This window comes from Blennius ocellaris (genome assembly GCF_963422515.1).
Source record: "Blennius ocellaris genome assembly, chromosome: 11".
Lineage (NCBI taxonomy): Eukaryota > Metazoa > Chordata > Actinopteri > Blenniiformes > Blenniidae > Blennius > Blennius ocellaris.
Genome location: NC_137660.1, coordinates 10,671,822 through 10,689,385, shown reverse-complemented (window position 1 = coordinate 10,689,385; position 17,564 = coordinate 10,671,822). Strand labels below are relative to the sequence as shown.

General features: G+C 40.5%; 1 protein-coding gene across 1 annotated transcript in view; it reads right to left on the bottom strand.

Moving 5' to 3' along the window:
* Window positions 1-17,564, bottom strand: part of LOC308136091 (PDZ domain-containing RING finger protein 4) — a gene marked incomplete at its 5' end in the record, with an annotated part of 58,739 nt that overhangs the window by 8,474 nt on the left and 32,701 nt on the right. The window contains 3 exons of the mRNA XM_080504305.1: window positions 2,984-3,082; window positions 10,591-10,693; window positions 13,590-13,843. Coding sequence (XP_080360431.1) covers window positions 2,984-3,082; window positions 10,591-10,693; window positions 13,590-13,843 — 456 coding nt within the window. The remainder of the gene's footprint in view (window positions 1-2,983; window positions 3,083-10,590; window positions 10,694-13,589; window positions 13,844-17,564) is intronic.

Below are 17,564 nucleotides of genomic sequence, written 5' to 3'. Positions count from 1 at the left end.
ACAGCTGTGGGTTTTTTTTTTTTAGCAACTCCTTTTGCAAAACTCCCCAGACCAGACGCTTCTCTGTGTAAGTAAAGACACCCGGAATATCTTTTAAAGTACCGTTCCAAAGTATTTATCACTTTGTTAATCCTCACTTCTGGTTGCTGGTGGACTACAACCTCAAGGTTGAGGTAATATACGAGCATATATATATATATTTGCTCTGTGCCCCTTAATAGACGTAAACCATTTAAAAGAATAAATGTACGAGTGGACTAATGTAATTTTCTGCTCTTGTTCCTGTGAATATTTAATCAGGGTAGTCATAAAGGTAATGGAAGCAAATGGAATTAAACTCAACAACACTGAGGATGAAGGATGTGACCTTCCAACCAGCCCTATGGAATCTGGAAACTTTCGGCTTGTTTGGAAATAACCTTGTATTGTTCGGCACTCTGTGCGAAAGTGGTCTCATGACAAGATCACAAATCCTCCGACACATCCTGGACACGACGACGCTCACTCACCTCGTCTACATGCAGCTCGCTCCTCTTTTTCTGAAAGCAGAAACACTTAAAGATGCTGCCAGGAGCCACCGACCGCTTTGATTTATATTCCATTCAGCTCTCAAAGTGAACACCTTGCACCGTCCGAGGCAACTTCAAAACGAATTTGCGAGAAAGTTGAACAGTAAGGAGGACAGTGGGTTTTTTATATCTTTATATTTCTCCAACAAGTGAGACAAAAGTACAGGGCAGGGGTCTGTTTCCTAATAAGCGCCTCTCTGCCTGCTTGTTGGTGTCACCTGCTCTGAGACTTGAGTGATCAGACAAAACCCAAAAGCATTTACTTCTGCTCTTGTTGCTTGTATTTTCTCTCTTGGCAGTCACTTTATTTTGGCTGCTGACAGCGTAATCATGCAGTTCGGTCCCTGCCAGCCTGTTCCACAGAGTCATTTGTGGTTGATAAAAGAGTTCAATTTTAAAATTACAGCACCCCGAAGAAAAAACTTTTTTTTTACTCGCATGAATACTAAACGTAAATCATAAATTCAAAGATAAACGTTAAACCTCAAAATCGATTTTGTTGGAAGAACTGATATTTCTCTGTTGTTTGTTATTGAGGCTCTCTGATCCGGCAAGGTGATGATTGTCTGCTTCAACAAGAGCATAATATGCTAATTTAAAACTTCAAAGAAGTGAAATATCTGTAGAATATGTATATAGCATTTGCCCTGAGAGCATTACTATTTTCAGTTTTCAAACAGCTTGCAGTTCTAAGTCTGCTGGTTGGCATAAAAATAGCCAGCAGGAGGAGGGTGCACGTATGTTGCATGTTATTTTCAGTGGCTCCGGGAAGAGTGAGAAAAGATATAAGCAGGACAACTTGTGCCACGTCTGAAATTCCCTCTCAAATCTGAAGAGTCTTGAAAATTATCTTGGCTGACCACCTTGGATGTGCTTCCCACTTTATATAAATAATGACACCAAACTCATAATTGAACAGGCAACATCTTTGCTCTGTATCTTCTTCAGTTCCTTCAGTTAAACAACACATGGCCTTGCAAACTACAAGTGTGACCAAAATTAATATAACTTGGCTTAAAGTACAAACTTACTATTTTGTGCAAGAGCTAATCAGTGTTTTACAAGTTAAGGAAAATAAGGTTATTGTTTATTCTTTATACAATTTACCAAAACAAAGTCATTTTTTAAATACATTTTTTTGGGGTAAATGTGTCTCATTGATTATTTCTTACAAGTAATAGCTTTTAGCAGTTGGGTTACGTCTGCTGATTTCACAGATATTTATCTAATCCCTGTAATTAGATGCACTATTTGGCCTCAAGATTTCTCAATATTGAGAAACACCATCATAATTTCAGATGCTCATCCCTCATTTTGCATGAACATGTACTTTTTGCAGCAGAAAGCACAACACACGCCACAAACACACAGGAAAATGGGAACAGAATGTTTGCAAGTTTTCCTTGCAAGTGGTCTTCTCTCGGTACACCAGTTTCCTCCGACCGTCCAAAGACATGCATATTAGATTAGCTTGTGAGTCTTAACTGCCGCCAGCTATATATATGTGTGTATGTTTGCCTCATGATGCACTGGCAGTATACTCTGGGTGTACTTTGTACGTTTCCCAATGACAGCAGTGATCAGCTCCTCACACTCTAAAGTTGGATGAAGTAGGCAACGATGATGGATGAATTAATTTTTTTTATTATAAGACATGGCATAATATTTAAAATTGTGTACTCAAACATGCCCAGTGTGCAATATCAGAAATAACAGATTTAGATACAGAGCTTCAAGTGCTTTTGGAAGCGGCGTAGGGAAGATGATCGCTGTGTTGCAGAGGTGGGAATTAATGCAGGAAAAATACTTTAATACTTAATCTCAGTTAATTTTTCAAGTATCTGTACTTCACTTGACTTTGTACTTTTATTGACTACATTGAAACCGACTCATGTTGATAACTTGATGTAGAAGACGTAACAACACTGAGGAGTCGAGTGTCCAGTTTTATAACTACGTGACAATATCAATGCGCTCAAGGCAACTTATAGAAGATATTTCTATGTTTACTGCCTGAAGTTGCCCAACTGTTCCACTTAAAACTATACCACTGTCAAATTCATCAGATTGCATTTGTGACTTAAAACTATTGCGTGAGCATCCAAGTCTCGCTGTAGTTGGGGAGACACTCGCTCATGCTAATCACAGGAGTTCAATTATGTTTATCAGTACAACAGATAAGCCAGTAAATTGTGTGAAAATATAGTTTGAAACGGTTATTTCTCTGCCTGCACATGCATAATCATAGGTGTTGTGTAAAGGGGTTGAATTTCTACTTTTCACAGTGTATTTCTGACAAAACCATCAGCACCTCCGACAATGGAAGAGCTTTCGCCAACTCTTCTGTATTGATGAAGGAAATGAAACTTGGTGTGACTTGATTTTAGTCATTTTTAAAAGAACAGTCTCCTCACCTCACTAACGTAGATGGCCACGTCCTCCTCTTCATCAGTCCTGTAGCACAGCGTCAGCCCCAACTTCTCTTGGCTGCTGAGTCGACACAATTCCACTTCCTATGCAAATCAAAGAGAAAACAAAAAGTGTAAACGCGAATGCTCCATCTGCTGAACGTGATGTGAGCGAAAGCTTCGTATTGCTGACACAGAGCACCTCTCGAACTTTTGTGGGAGAGACGGAAACCGAATGAATTCTACACAACTGGCATGAAACTGCAGCCATGATGCAAAACGACAACTTCACACAAACACAAAAAGAGCCCATCCAGGGAAGATCAAACACTGAGGTTCTTTAAGTTCCTTTGCAAAAAAAAAAAATCCTACTTGTTTTGCAGACACTTATTGAGTCTGGGATGCCATCTCTCGTTGAAGGTTTCTGAGTGTGAGGCTGTTTGATCATGAAAGACACTCTCCCAGAGTTTGATCGAAGAAGCTTTGATAAATGTCAGAGGACCTGGAGAGCTTTTCTTTCAAGCTGTTGCCAAGTTATGGAATATTAGACTGTAAATAAACTATAATTATGCTAATGCCATCACAAGCAAATATTTGCTCCAGTTCCAGAGTGTTCCTCGCCTTCCCGTGAGGAAAGAGCAACAAACTATTGACTTACAAATCAGTGGTCCTTCTTTTTCGCCTCAAGCGTTTTGAAACACAGCGCTGCTCCTCGGTGTCTGTGTGAATTCTTCATTTACGTTGGGAAACACAATAAATACAGAAGGAGACCTAATTAATTAATGCTGGGAAGTATTTCCTCAGCTCAGATCGGTGTGTTCTGCTGCGTTTTATTTTCCCGACTGAGAATGTACACAAGCCCCTCCGCTCCCACATTGCACTCTCAGCTTCCCAACGCAGCAAACGGCACAAACCCCGCGCTCCTTCTCCAAATGCTGAAACACATCAAGGGTGTTGGAGGGAATCAAGTGTGAAATGGCCTCTCCTCCCTGGGTCTTCATTAGAGCAGAAACACAGCAACCCTCAGCGGCAGGGGCGAGGTGGTTGAGTGGAGAGGACGATGGAGGGGAGGCAATGCGAAATGAGGTGGCGGGCGAGAGGTGCTCTGGTGGGGCTGTGAAGGGTCTGGTGCAGAAACAGAGAGATTCATTTCCTCTCTGACATGCAGGGCTTGGCTGGTTACACGTGTCAGATGTGGTGGGTCTTTGGGAAGTGGACGGGTGTGAATGTCTGACCATGTTGGGATGATATGTGGAGGTTAGGAAAAAAAACAGGCCAGTACCTGCTGCTTCTATTCTGCCCCCCCCCCTCCCCGGACCCACCTCCACACACACACACATCTATGCTGGATTCCCATTTTCTACTCTTCCCCTGTCAGTCATTGCTTCCCACTCGTCTGTGTCTCGGCTTCTCACTCGCACACATTGACGGATCATCGAGGTGTTTTTGGACCCGCTGCAGCCGCGGAGCTGCACACTCCTTCTGACAAATACACACCAAGGTAATTCCTGCACAAGCCCAAGACTTTTACACTCACAAACACACTCAGGAGAGCACCCACGTTCACACAAACAGAGAAAAATAGGAACGGCGTTATCTGATCTTTTATCGTTTCTCCACAGCCTTTATCTGATGTGGGGCGCAGATCTTTTAATTGACTGCCTCGGAAGTGATGAAAATTTTAAATCCTGTCTGATGTCTGACAAAACAATGTGAACAAAGGAGAGATTTAGCGCAGACTACCTCAACAACCTAGGCTGCAAAAAAAAAAAGAAGAAAAAAAATCATTAGCAACTTAGAAAATGCTTCTAATGAGCTATCATTATAATCATTGGCGGAAACGTCACCAGGGCGGTACACTTCCACATGCTATGAAACAGCCACAGTGGTAATAGGGGAGCTATGGAGCCGACGCACACCCTGCATGCTAATATGATGTGTGAAGTCGTGGAATATCTCTGGGAAATATTGAAATCAGAAGCAATGTCTCCAAGAGATCTGACTAAAAATAAACCGCAATGAATTAATTGCTGGGACTGCAGGCAAAGCAGAGGTGTGAGCAGGTACGGCATCATTCCTATCTGGCTCTGCCAAACAAGCCTAAAGTTACTTCTGACTAATTAATGGAAAAGGTAAGATGCTCGGGAGCCTGTGGCTAAAGGATGTGAGAAAATAGATTGCTTCAATTACTATATGTTGGATGAAGCATCAAATCAGTGTGTGTGCCGTGCTCTTCTATACTGGCTGGGACAAATAAAGAGTTCCACAGGATTAAAACTCACAAAACGTTCAGACGACAGCTGAGGTGAGGTTCTCCGGCTGACATTGGTTAAGTGTACAGAAAAATCAAATAATGTCCCCGTCAGGCACAGGAACATAACATGCACACGTGCGTGTTTTCATAATCAGATGTGTTTTTGCCGAGTTGCTTTTAAAACAATATCGTACACGAAGAAACAAAAAGAAAATCCCACTTCCACCCACTCACTCTGAGTCAAACCAAGTTATCTCCTGAGCCATCAAACAATCTCTATCGCTCCTCTTGGCTCCTGATTTGTTTCCCTCTCATTGCCAGGCAGGTCTTTGGCTCTCAGGCAGAGGATTGCAGCATGGCACTGGGACCAGCGCTGACAGTAAATTAATGACTGCGATGGCGTGATTAAGGGGAAGATTGCCGCCCATCATCAAAGCACACTGGATGCTGTCATAATAATCGCGCTTTTGATGACCGGTAATTGAAAAAGGACTCACAAAATGCATGAACGGCCACCGCTGGCTGACAGAGGCAGAACTACCTCGTGGTACTTCACTTTCCCAGAACTCAGCCAAAACTAATCAAAAGCTCAGTTACTGACATGGCGTTGGGGCCGCGTACGCACACATCAAAGAATCCTGAGAAATATATGATGTTTCTGTGTGAAATACCAGCTTTAGGACGCGGTTCATGTTTTCCATTAATCCAAACAAGACAACCATCACAGAGGACAAAGATGTTTCAGACTCCTGGTGGCAGAGAAATTCTCCCTCTATAGACTGTATAATTAAATGGAAGTCACAATGTGATTGCCTTTTCCCTATCTTGCCACATGAAGCAAGACTCAGTATAAAGTCTTACCTCAAGGTTCTAGAGCAGGATAAAGGGGGAGTTAGTTCCCATTGAACTGAGGCTAGGGAGAGAAAAAAATTCCCATTGAATTGAATTGGCGAACGTGTTTATGCCGTGTGTTACTGTACAACCAGTCAGTAATCAGATTCCTGTATTTTCTTCTCCCTTACTTTCACGGAGAATATATCTCATCTGTGTGAAAGGGCCGTGACAGCTGTGTTAAAGTTTTAATTTGCCATTGGAGTCGGAATCAAACTCGTATTGAAATCCTTTGGACTGAAAATGCAGGTGTTTCTTTCTACTTCTACAACTGATAGCACTCGTGTGCTCCTGACACGGTCCCATCTACCAGCTTGTGGAGTTCTTACTTGGACTTTGTTGTGCTTTACGGTCAAACTGTAACAAAGGTTTTGAAGCGACAAGACACGGTGTTATGTTTGTACTATCTGGAGTCTCATGAACTTCACACTGACAGTGATTTACAGCCTGTATGTGGCTAATGTATGACTGATCTGGGTCCATTAGAAACTTGCAACATTAATCAAAAGTGTTTTGACAAATCAGTCAAAGTTCTTATGTCCTTGTAATAATTTTCCAATTATCCAACACCACATGAACTGATTTCAACAATCACCAGCTGCATTTGAGAGAACTGGATCTATTTTGGTATTTCAGCGTTCAATATCTGGCAGCGATCCAGCGTTTGTGTCTTTAACTGTGCATGTTGCAAATGTTTGAGAAGCTGGCGAATCTCTTCAGTGATCGGATGGTCGGGTCGCCTCTAGGAGTTATTAAAACGAGAAATACACACGCCAAATCATGCCAGTAGCAACATAATATAAATACAAGACCTCGGTTTAACCAGCCGGATGTATCATGACCAACTACTTCATTTGGAATTCTTCTCTTTCTCAGTTTAAAAAAAAAAAAAAAAATAATAATAATTTTTAAATAACCCTTTATCATGGGAGACAACAAGTTGAGCAACCTCAATACTTGTGACTTCCGTGTAGTAAATGACCTGACTTGACAGAAATTTGGCTTTTGCAGTAAGAGATATATGTTTGCTTGTTTTGAAGAACGTTTGCCAAGATGTGCAAAGAAAACATTGGTGTGAAACCAAGCGTAAATACAGATACACTTTGTCTGTGGATCTGTCCTGAGACAGAGGACAGAGTGTAGTTTGGGAGAATGTGGGACCCAGACCAGAGGCACAGCACACCAAGATGGATGATAAAATAGCTTCTGGCAAACACATGAAAAACAAGTGAGATTGAAGACTTGTGCTTTTGAGAGCAGTTGGGGGAGACTCCTGTGGGTTTTACATCTCGTGGGACAAACAATCTGGGATTATCCATCTACCCAACTCTTTTCATGTCTATGGCGGGCGATACTCAATGAAGCCAGCAGAATTGCAGTTATAATCATCGAACTATTTCTGTCCATCTGTCTTCTATTTAACTGTGTCCAAAGTTGGGTGATGCTGGGTTGACGGCAACCCATGGAACACAAACACATGCACAGGCAGAGACCATGCAAACTCCACACAGAAAGGCTGAGGGATAATCTCATTGTAAGGCATCAGTGCCAGCTCAAAAGTGTTAGCTTTGTGTTGTTTCCACCCAGGATCGGCAGAACAAGGACAAAACTCTCGATTGTTCCACTGCCGCGACAGTGAATCTGCCGTTTAGCAGATCTTCATCCATGCATGAAGGCATGTTTAAATGAGATCAGTGTGATTTTAGGGAAACGATAAAACGTGTGATTTCTGATCGCTTACAAAGTAGAACATTTGCACCTGTCACGTAACATTATGATTTGGCAAAAGGTTCACTTCTAAACTAGTCACACGCTATTGTGCTAAGGTTCGCAGTCACAACAAAGTTGACTGGATTTAAAGTCACGTGACCTCACCGAGTGATGTACGTCGATCAGCCATCAAATTAAAGGCGCTCACTCGTCAAGAAAATTGGGCAGGCATAAAACTTAGTGTTTTTCTATGGAAAATATTAGTATCATTGTAATCAAACTGAGTTTAAAATCCTGGTTAATATTGAAAACACATTTTTGAGTATCCTTTCATAAATGGCAGTGACATCATGTGATCAAACATTTAATGGGTTAAATTCCTGACACTAAATGTCTAATGGCTTTGTGTAGGACTGCAGTTGTATACGACAATAAATCAAATTGACACCAGATAATTGAGGCTACACACAGGTGTTACAACAACATTTGCAGATTTTTGCTTTTATAAGGGCCTAATCAGAGCATCAACAAAAACTGAGAAATTCCTGTGCTACAGTGGTCAGTATCGAGAAATGTGAAGAAATTAAGAGCAGTGACCAGGCGTCATAGGGCACCGAGGCTTATTCATGTATGTTTTTACTGTTTTTATAAAATTTTTGTTAACAAAGTTGAAGGACTTGCATGATCTTCAAGTTTCTGGGGCCAGATACCACAGGACACACGCAGGTGTCAAGAGGAGCAGCAAAGTGGAAACTGACACAATATTTGGCAGGTGGTATTATTGATAGTGTTGAACTCTGCAGGTGGGTATTTCTCTGAAGATCACCGGTGTATCCTGTGGCCACTTATATGTGATGCATAAAAAAACCCACAAACATGAAACCTCCCCCCCCCCCGACAGACTGACCAGTGCCTGCAGCTGTTTCCTGGTGTCGAGCGAAGGTGCACCTCAGTGGCAGCTGGCTTCTCTCCATCTCATCAGCATCACGGTCCGGGTGTATGAGAAGGTGAATTACATTTAGACGCTTTCTCTACTCTGTGATTGCAAAGTGCTCCTCTTCCTCTTCATCAAATGAAAGCAATTTAAAGAAACGTCTATTCTTCTATTCCTTGTTGATAGCGCTCAGCGGGGGTGGGTTGGGGGCTGAGAGAGCGAACAGGTTTGACTCTGACACCGGTTTCGCCTCGATCCCCCTCACAGCATTTCCAGTTGACATATGGTAAGTGGAGCAGCATCAGGGCGGCGTGAACCTCCCCGGGCATGAAATAAAATAAAATTACAAGAAACCCCCCCCCCCCCCCCCCCCCCCACCCAAAAAAAACAAAAACATGCAAGCCGCAAAGCTTACACAGTCTAACAGGATTTGTTAATACCAATGAGGCATAAAGAGAGGCTTTAATATATTATATTTGTTTCGATTTGACACCCAGGCCTCCACGATCCAACTGGGCGCGCAAATCTCTTTAGGATGTGAGGAATCGGCTCGGGCTCAGTGGGTGGAAGCATTTCGAGCAAATTCAAATGAAACAAATAAGATGAGGGAGGGGCAAGCAATCATCATAGATCAGACCCATCAGGGCTCTCGATGGCTGCAGTCTCGCACCCCAATGACTCGGAAATAAAGAATATTGGACCAAAGCGGAGAGCGGAGTCTGTTTATCTCTCCCCGTCACAGCTGGATCAGTAGATCTATGTGTGTATCTGCATGTGTCGGAGATCAACAGCCTCAGAAACATCACCTACTCTACTGATCCTGTTACTTCCACACCAGAAAAGAAGAAATGACACACATTTCTACCCCCCTTTTCTCACACATTACATTCCACTTTAATTGGGTTTGATCGTACTCGGAGTCAAGTTGTTCTTCTGTTTTCACCAGACTTGTGAGAACAACAAGCAAATCTCAGCAAACACGAGGTTGTACCTTTTCTTACCTTTCCTTTTCACCTTGTAATGAGGAGCAACAAATACATTTCCAATGTAAGAAAGGTTTATTTTACCACTGTGTGGCTGATCATCTGTCGCAAAGACTCTCTCTGGATATTCCTGTATAAATCCATTACTGTTTGTATCCTTATGCTAGAAATAGGTGAGCATCACTAATTGTGGAGCATTTGAAGGAATGGGGGCAGTAGAAATACTCGGCATTTGGCGTCCGTATTTACAATTCTTTTCTCCCAACAGCATTATCTTGTTATAACCATAACACAGAGCTTTTCCATATAATAGAACCGTATATTAGTTCTTACTTTGGGGCTCAGTAAGAAACCCTGTTATTCCCGCCATAAGAGGGTGAAATTGCTGTGGACTAACCCTGAACACATCACACTTTTGCCTGAAGAGACTACAGACACAGCAGCTAGATGCTGTAACTGCTCCTTTAGCTCAATCCCAGCATTGTATTTAATCATGGCCACAATAATGTTCAAATCAAACACTGTGATGTAACTATACAGATTATTGCATGTTCATATGGATGATGTGTCGTGTCTGTAATATTAAAACGCCACCAGATTTTGAAATAAAATTGAAATATAATATAACTCCAGAGGGTTAACTTCTTTGTTAGCAGTCGAATTTCAGTGGAGTTGGACTTTTGAGAAGTTTTCAAATAACTTATAATATAATATGAAATGTGATAATAGCTCTAATGATTTCTGAAGTATTTAAACAAAACCTATGATTTTTTCCCCTGTTCTTCTGCACGTAACAGTTACAACAAGTCATCATAATATTGGCGTCAAGGGCACTTCTTACCTCGTACTCGAACTCCTCTGTCCTCTCTCCATCAGCAGGAACAGGGGAGAGGTAGTCGGTCCCTTCATAGTAATCCTGCTCCATTGTATGAAGGGAATGACAGCTGCCAGGGGAGACGGGGGGAGAAGAAACGGGAAGAGGAGGAGATTTAAGTCAACACTATATTTTTTTCCCCTCATTTTCTTTCAAAGTGTTCAAGCCTCAAAGTGACAGGATTTTGTAGCCTTTGTCTTAGCCTAAATCGGAAGAATAAAGGATTTGTCAAGAGTTTTCAATGCCGCCGAGTGTGTGTGTGTGTGTGTGTGTGTGTGTGTGTGTGTGTGTGTGTGTGTGTGTGTGTGTGTGTGTGTGTGTGTGTGTGAAAAAAGTACAGCCCCTCGTTAATAACAGCATATCCACATACTGTAATTTGCTTCCTGCTTCTGACAGCTGAAGCCCCCCACATTGTACAGTGTAATTCTATTATACATCCTTCAGTCAGTGAACAAAATAGCTGTGTGAGGGCCTAACATGGTGAGTGGCTTCACTGCCACACGAGGCAACCCCTGGTCAGCCAAAATTTCAAGGAAAAGATAGAATGTCGAATGTGTTCAGGGGCTGCCTGACTCGGATTACACAGCCCGGTAACGCAGTCTCAGAGTAATATTCCTGGGAGTATAAAGACAGAATAATAAATGCCAAAAAGCTTCATGCCTCAATATTATTCATAAAATAACATTTGATGCAGTCAATGCAAAAAATCATAAATTCAAATTTACAATCTCGCTCCAAAAAAATAGGCAGCCAACAGTTGTTATATCTATAAAGTCTGTTGTATATTGGATTGTGCACCTGATCTCAGATGAAGAGAAGAAAATGTGAGTTTTATGGGACACTTTGATTACATTTGGACTCAGCCCGGGGCTGTAAGTGTACGTTGCTTTGTGTTGCCTAGTTTTTTTATTAGCCCATTTGCTTTAATCACCTTGTAAACCCTCCACCAGTCAAAATGGTACAGCGAGCAGCTCCAATTATGGGAAGAAGCTCCTGTGGGGAATTCTGTGATGACATTATAGAAGATATGCATGTGTAACGATTCTGATCAGGTCATTCACGCTTCTTTATGAGCAGTATGCAATGCTGCAAATCACCAATTTTTCAACAATGTTTGTAATAAAGATCTGTACAGATTGAACAGGCGACAGACTATGATATATATGAATATGACTCCAATGACAAATGACAAAAGCTACCATATTCAAAATGTGTATTATTGTCGGGATTATTCATCTAATGGACCAAATACCAACACCAACATAACTTCTCCATTATTTGCCGAAAAACCTCCTGCGTTGCTATTGTTCCATCCCCTGGAGGAGAAACCCACATATTCCTTTATGCTAAACTATTTCTTGTTTTCTCTTTACCTCTCCTCTGAGATACAGAATCTAAAGTGAAATGCCAGAAGATGAAATAACAGGCTGTGTTTCCTTTTGTGGTTTTCTTTCAACTCTCAGGTTGGATCTTCCCTCTCACATAAACAATAAAACAATACAAGGAATGCAGTTGTGACGTGAACAGGTTTCAGTGACCGTACCACATATTGTTCTGGGCAACAGTTAAACACGAAATCGTCTCTTTTTAAAATAAAAAAAATATTTTATTTCTTCGATTTTGAGTCATGCAAGTCAAATCACAGCCGTGTCGGAATTTGATATTTAACAAATGTTAGACTGCATGCGTCATACAGGGAAACCACACTCAACAGCCGAGGTATTGACAACAAGAACTGCAAACATGAAGGAGTCGAGCAAATGTGGGCATTCCATGGAATATTCCTTCAGATATGGAGAGTGAATCCGATAATATACCTCCTTTTTGAAGCAACTATTTCAACATGGCAAACTTTGGCAAATCAAGGTGAGGTATTGTACCTAAGCAGTAATCAATCAGGCATCTGATTGTGTATTTGTATATACAGTAAATATACTGTTTTAGACGCAATGTGTAGAATTGAAAGATATTAAAAGGTGGGAATTAAATCAGAGTGCTTACGGTTGATGCAAGATTTACAAACGATGCACTTCAGAGTTTAATTAGTCTGTTTTTCTGTTTGAGTTTCTGAAAGAAACATGGTGTGACAAAGTGCATCCCATAGAAATTGATGCTATTAAGAGAGGTTAATGCTCTAATGCTTTACTTGCAACAAAGCACAAGTCAAGCGTCTTTGATGTCTCATGAAATTAAAATGAAGGAAAACGGATCAACAACAACTAAAAGCACCATGTCATATATTACTCTACTGAATCTTAATCATAACTCTCATTCCCTGCATCTGAAGTGTTACAGAATATATTTCCACATGAAACTTAAATAGCATAACACAACATGTATAAATGTAGTAAATATATAATTAAATATAGAAAATAAATATGCCCTGGCAAAAATGTACCTCATATTACAAAAACAGCAGAGTTTCAGCTAATTTTACGCTCCAAAATACATCGTTCTGAATTTTGCCTTCCGTCTGTATTAATAAATACCCTAAACGCTGTATGCTGATCAGTTACTCATTTCCTTTATTTTTGTTTTTATTGGTTGGGTTGTGAAAGAAACACATGAAGGACATTCAGGAGCTCATTCATCAAACAAATCTATATTTGTCATCATCAACTGCAGCTGGTCGCACAGTTAATATACTTCGCAGGCGTTGTGTGTACTTGTAATGCTAATCCTGCAAACGCTAATATTTCTGCTTCACAGCTCAATAAGATTTCTCCCCACTGTTATTCCTTTCTCAATTAGCATCAGTGCCACTAAAGTCACAGCAAGGACACCACAGCAAACTCAGAAGAGATGCGTGTTGAAATGAAAGAGAATTATTGGAAACTACTTGGAAAGGGAGCCGCTTTAATTGGTGTATGAAAGTAGAAGTCACAGCGTCTGTGGATGAAAATTGTGTGATTAATTATCGGAAAGGGGGGGGGGGCTTAAAGAAATAAAAAGTATCCCAGTATTACCTGTCAGAGAGCAGGAACGGACAGACGTCAGGCACGGGAGGGGTTGAAGGCCGCAGCTTTGCCAGCGCCATGATGTGTTCGAAGGTGATGTCGGTCTGAGTGCACACGTCCACCACATGGATTTCCTGAGGGGGGCCATGGGGACGGCCGCTGGGAGTTCGCCGGATGACCTGCACCACGACGGGGTCCTTGGCAGCGTGAAAGCCCTCCACAGTCTCCTCATGGCTCGACTTGGACAACTCTTTTCCATTGACCTGAGGATAGCAGAAAACAGATAATCAGATGAGGAATGTGGTTTGTCTTTGTGATGTTTGTAACAGATCGGCTTTGAACAAATAGAGTTGCTGTGGAATCAGAACGATGCCACGCTCACCGGTAATGTGAAGGACTTTGAGTGTGAAGCACAGATTTTCAACTAAGTACAGCGTGTAAGAGAGTTTCCAAAATATCTCAAAATGTGGAGGGACTCGTGTTTTCCTGGCGTCAATCAGGAACCAGCAAATCTGTCACTTGAATATTTAACATATTCAAAAACATAGCACCAGTTTTTTTTGTTTTTTTTGCTAAATCATCTCATAACAGTATGAATTTAGTCTTCACGCATGAGAAAATGTGCCTTTTGCCTTCTGGCCCAGTCTTCATCCTGGTCAGTGTCCAGTACCAGCATTGACTATATATTCACGAGTTCTCAACGCCATATGTGAGTATTGCACAATAATCCTGCATTGATTGTCACACAGTTAGATGCAGTGAAATTGTGTAAATTTATCTCGAGAAGGTTTTGCAACCAGCAGGAAAACTGTATATAAATATTGACCCAAATTCAACACTTTGCAGGTATTGCAGGAAATTTAAGGAATGTTGCACAAAGCATCAATTCAATGTGATTCCAAACAAACATGTTTGCTAATTTGCATTTTGCAAGCAGTTTTGCATCTCCAACTAGTCTTTGTAACCTGGTGAGACAGCACGGGGAGTGAAGATACAGTGCACGGTTTTCAAAATTAACTCTTGTTAATTATTAATTAAAAAAATTCAGTTTCTCTCACTCAAGCCTTTGTCAAGCTTACTCAAATTTTCTTCAAGCAGAGCAAAACTGATGCACTAAAATTCATATTATTGCACAAAATAGTGCATATTTTAGTGCGCTTCCTGACTAAAGTGCCCTGAAGGTTGTGGCGGTGTGAAGGTTCAACTTGAAAACGTACAATCCCAAATGCTCAAGGCCATTCGAACACATTGCCATTATAGCTGCACAGAGGGCAAATGCATTAGAAATTTTTATTTGGTATTTTTTTTAATCCTTTGAATACTTTCTTGACGAATGATCAAAAAGAAATGTTTATGAATACAACGCTGGCAAACATACATACAAAATACAGTTTGATGCAACATTATCAGTGTATTAGATCAAAGCCTGAACGGCCCCTGTTCACTCATTCCATCTTCAACCCCATCTCCACAAAATGAACTGGATTTTCTGGCAGATTGAAAACCATTTGGACTACAGCTGGCACATATAAAGAAAATCATTGCTTCATTTAGCACCAGTAATTTCTCTGGAAGAGAAACCATGGCTGTGGAATACCTCAGAGAGCGTGCTTTGGTACCAACGCTGAAACCAGAGATTATAATTTAGATAACTGCAAACCTAAGAAAGAAAATAAGGTAGGCAGAGAATAATTACCCATAGCCTTGTGTTTAAATATGGCTTTGGAGTGGAGTATTTTGCTCACACCGCAAAATTAAACTGATTCAGATGATAAGTATAGAAGCAAAAGCAACACATTTATATTCGCGAGTGTCAGTTGGAGAAAGACCCAGCGCGGACGGAGATGTAGCGCTAAAAAACCCCAAACCAAAACACACAAAATATATGAATTTCGATCTGATCCAAAACAAAATGACCTAAATTTGCAAGCTGTCGACAGTTTGGAGCATGTGTGTCTACGTATAAATGAACATTAAAGGAAGAGAAACCACCGGGGACCTCCCACAGAGCAGGCTCCTGTTTTCCAACCCTCAAATTGAACCACTAATGCTCGTTCTGTAACACTTCTCAGTGAATCAGACGCTGTCTATAAAAAAAAACAAAAAATAAAATAAAAAAAAGACCCAACTTGTTTTAAGCAGCGGTGAAGTACTGATGGGACCCGACAGGATAAATGGTCTGTGCGGCAGGACTCACACAGATATTTCATTTTTTTCCGATGCACACGTCTACATTTTTTTCATGTAACCCTTCTTCATCAGGATCCATCAGAGATACACGACCACGCTCGATGGCTCCCATCAGCTCTGGATTCTGACGAGGGGGGATCGGTTTCTTCTTAGACTCTAAGGTAAAATGTCTTCAAGTGTCAAAAATTCCAGAAATATTGATTTTGGTATTTAAAAAAAAATTAAATACTAGCTGAAATTATAGAACTATACTGTATTAACATAGTGAAAAGCCAGAAAAGGTCAAATTTGGCATATTAAAAGATAAACAATTAAAAGATTCAATGAATATTAAAAGTAGGTCAACATAAGTTGTGCCGAAAAGCCAAATTTATCTCAAAACCGCTAAAAGGAGGAACCTCAACATTCAATATCTCAAAATTTGTATTCCTACAATGATACACACAAATCAGCAATCAGATATATAAAAAAAAAAATCCTAAAGAACTGGAAAACTCACAAAAGAGCAACTTTATAAAGTAGTAGTTTTATGCCTCTTTCAACCAGAAAAGTTACCATTTATGTCCGTCCAAACTCATGTACCATGTAGTGAAGACTGTCAAGGACAGTAAAGTTAGAGTTTATGTGTGGTGTATGTTTTATATTGTTCCAATGTTCTCAGTCAATAAATCTAAGTGGAAAACATTAAGTTTTATTGTTACAAAGCTGTAAAAATGAAATGATACAGGACTTTGTGACAATGGACTAAATCAGAGGCATCTTAAATAACCCTTCTCAACATCTGTTTGATATAGTGCCATGATTACCATATCTGTTCTTTATTTTTGGTCATATATCATCTTTTTAAGGCCAGAGTGATTCTCACACTACCAATGAAATCATTTCGTCCTTTAGTATTTGAGAACATTGTCAGTGTTGAAGATGTGTTGCAGGAACAATGGCAAGGGGATTTTTACCAAATCATTACCAAAAAAAAAAAAAAAATGCCAATGTTTTAGTGTTCAATAGACTTATGGGATTCAAGTATTTTTAAATGTGAAATATTCTCAATTGGACAAAAATTAAAAAGTCCAACTTTCATGCCTGTCCATACGAATGTTGGTGTACTCGCCATTGTGAACATTTTTAGACTATTGTTATCCACACGCGTGTGTGTGTGTGTGTGTGCATGTGTGTGTGTGTGTGGTTTCATTACAAAGACAACGAACAGTGCCAACTCTTGGCCTGGCATGCTCTCTACATGGGAACGGGAGAAACGCCAAAAACGATGTAAACAGACATAATTTTCAAATCATTGCCATGTAAAGAAAAAAAACGTTTCTGAAATGAAAACACAAAAATGATTCGTTTTGACCGATAAACATTGTCGTGTAAAAGCGGCCTTAACCGAACACAAAACAGCATGTCAATGGGTTAATGTCAGAATGCTATGTACTTAATTTTGTTAGTTTGTCAGTTCCACCAAGACACCCATTAGTATTGAAGATATATTTGTTATCTCCATTAGTCCTTTGAAACTGCAACTCAAAGAGATGATTTTTTTTTGAGAGTCTGATCAGGAAAAGATTGTCAGATCAGGATCTCCTTTTAGACGTATTTGATCGACAATCATTTGTGGCCAAAGCACAGCTATTGCCAGCTGAGCAAGGGAACCAGGGAGCGCAAAAGAACGGGTCTATAATATAACATTAGTGTGAACACAGAGTCGCAGTATCTCTAGTATTTTGGTTAGCTACTAGATCTTTCAAGATACAGTGTCCCGGGCCTGGAAATCACAGGTTTGGGACTGACTTC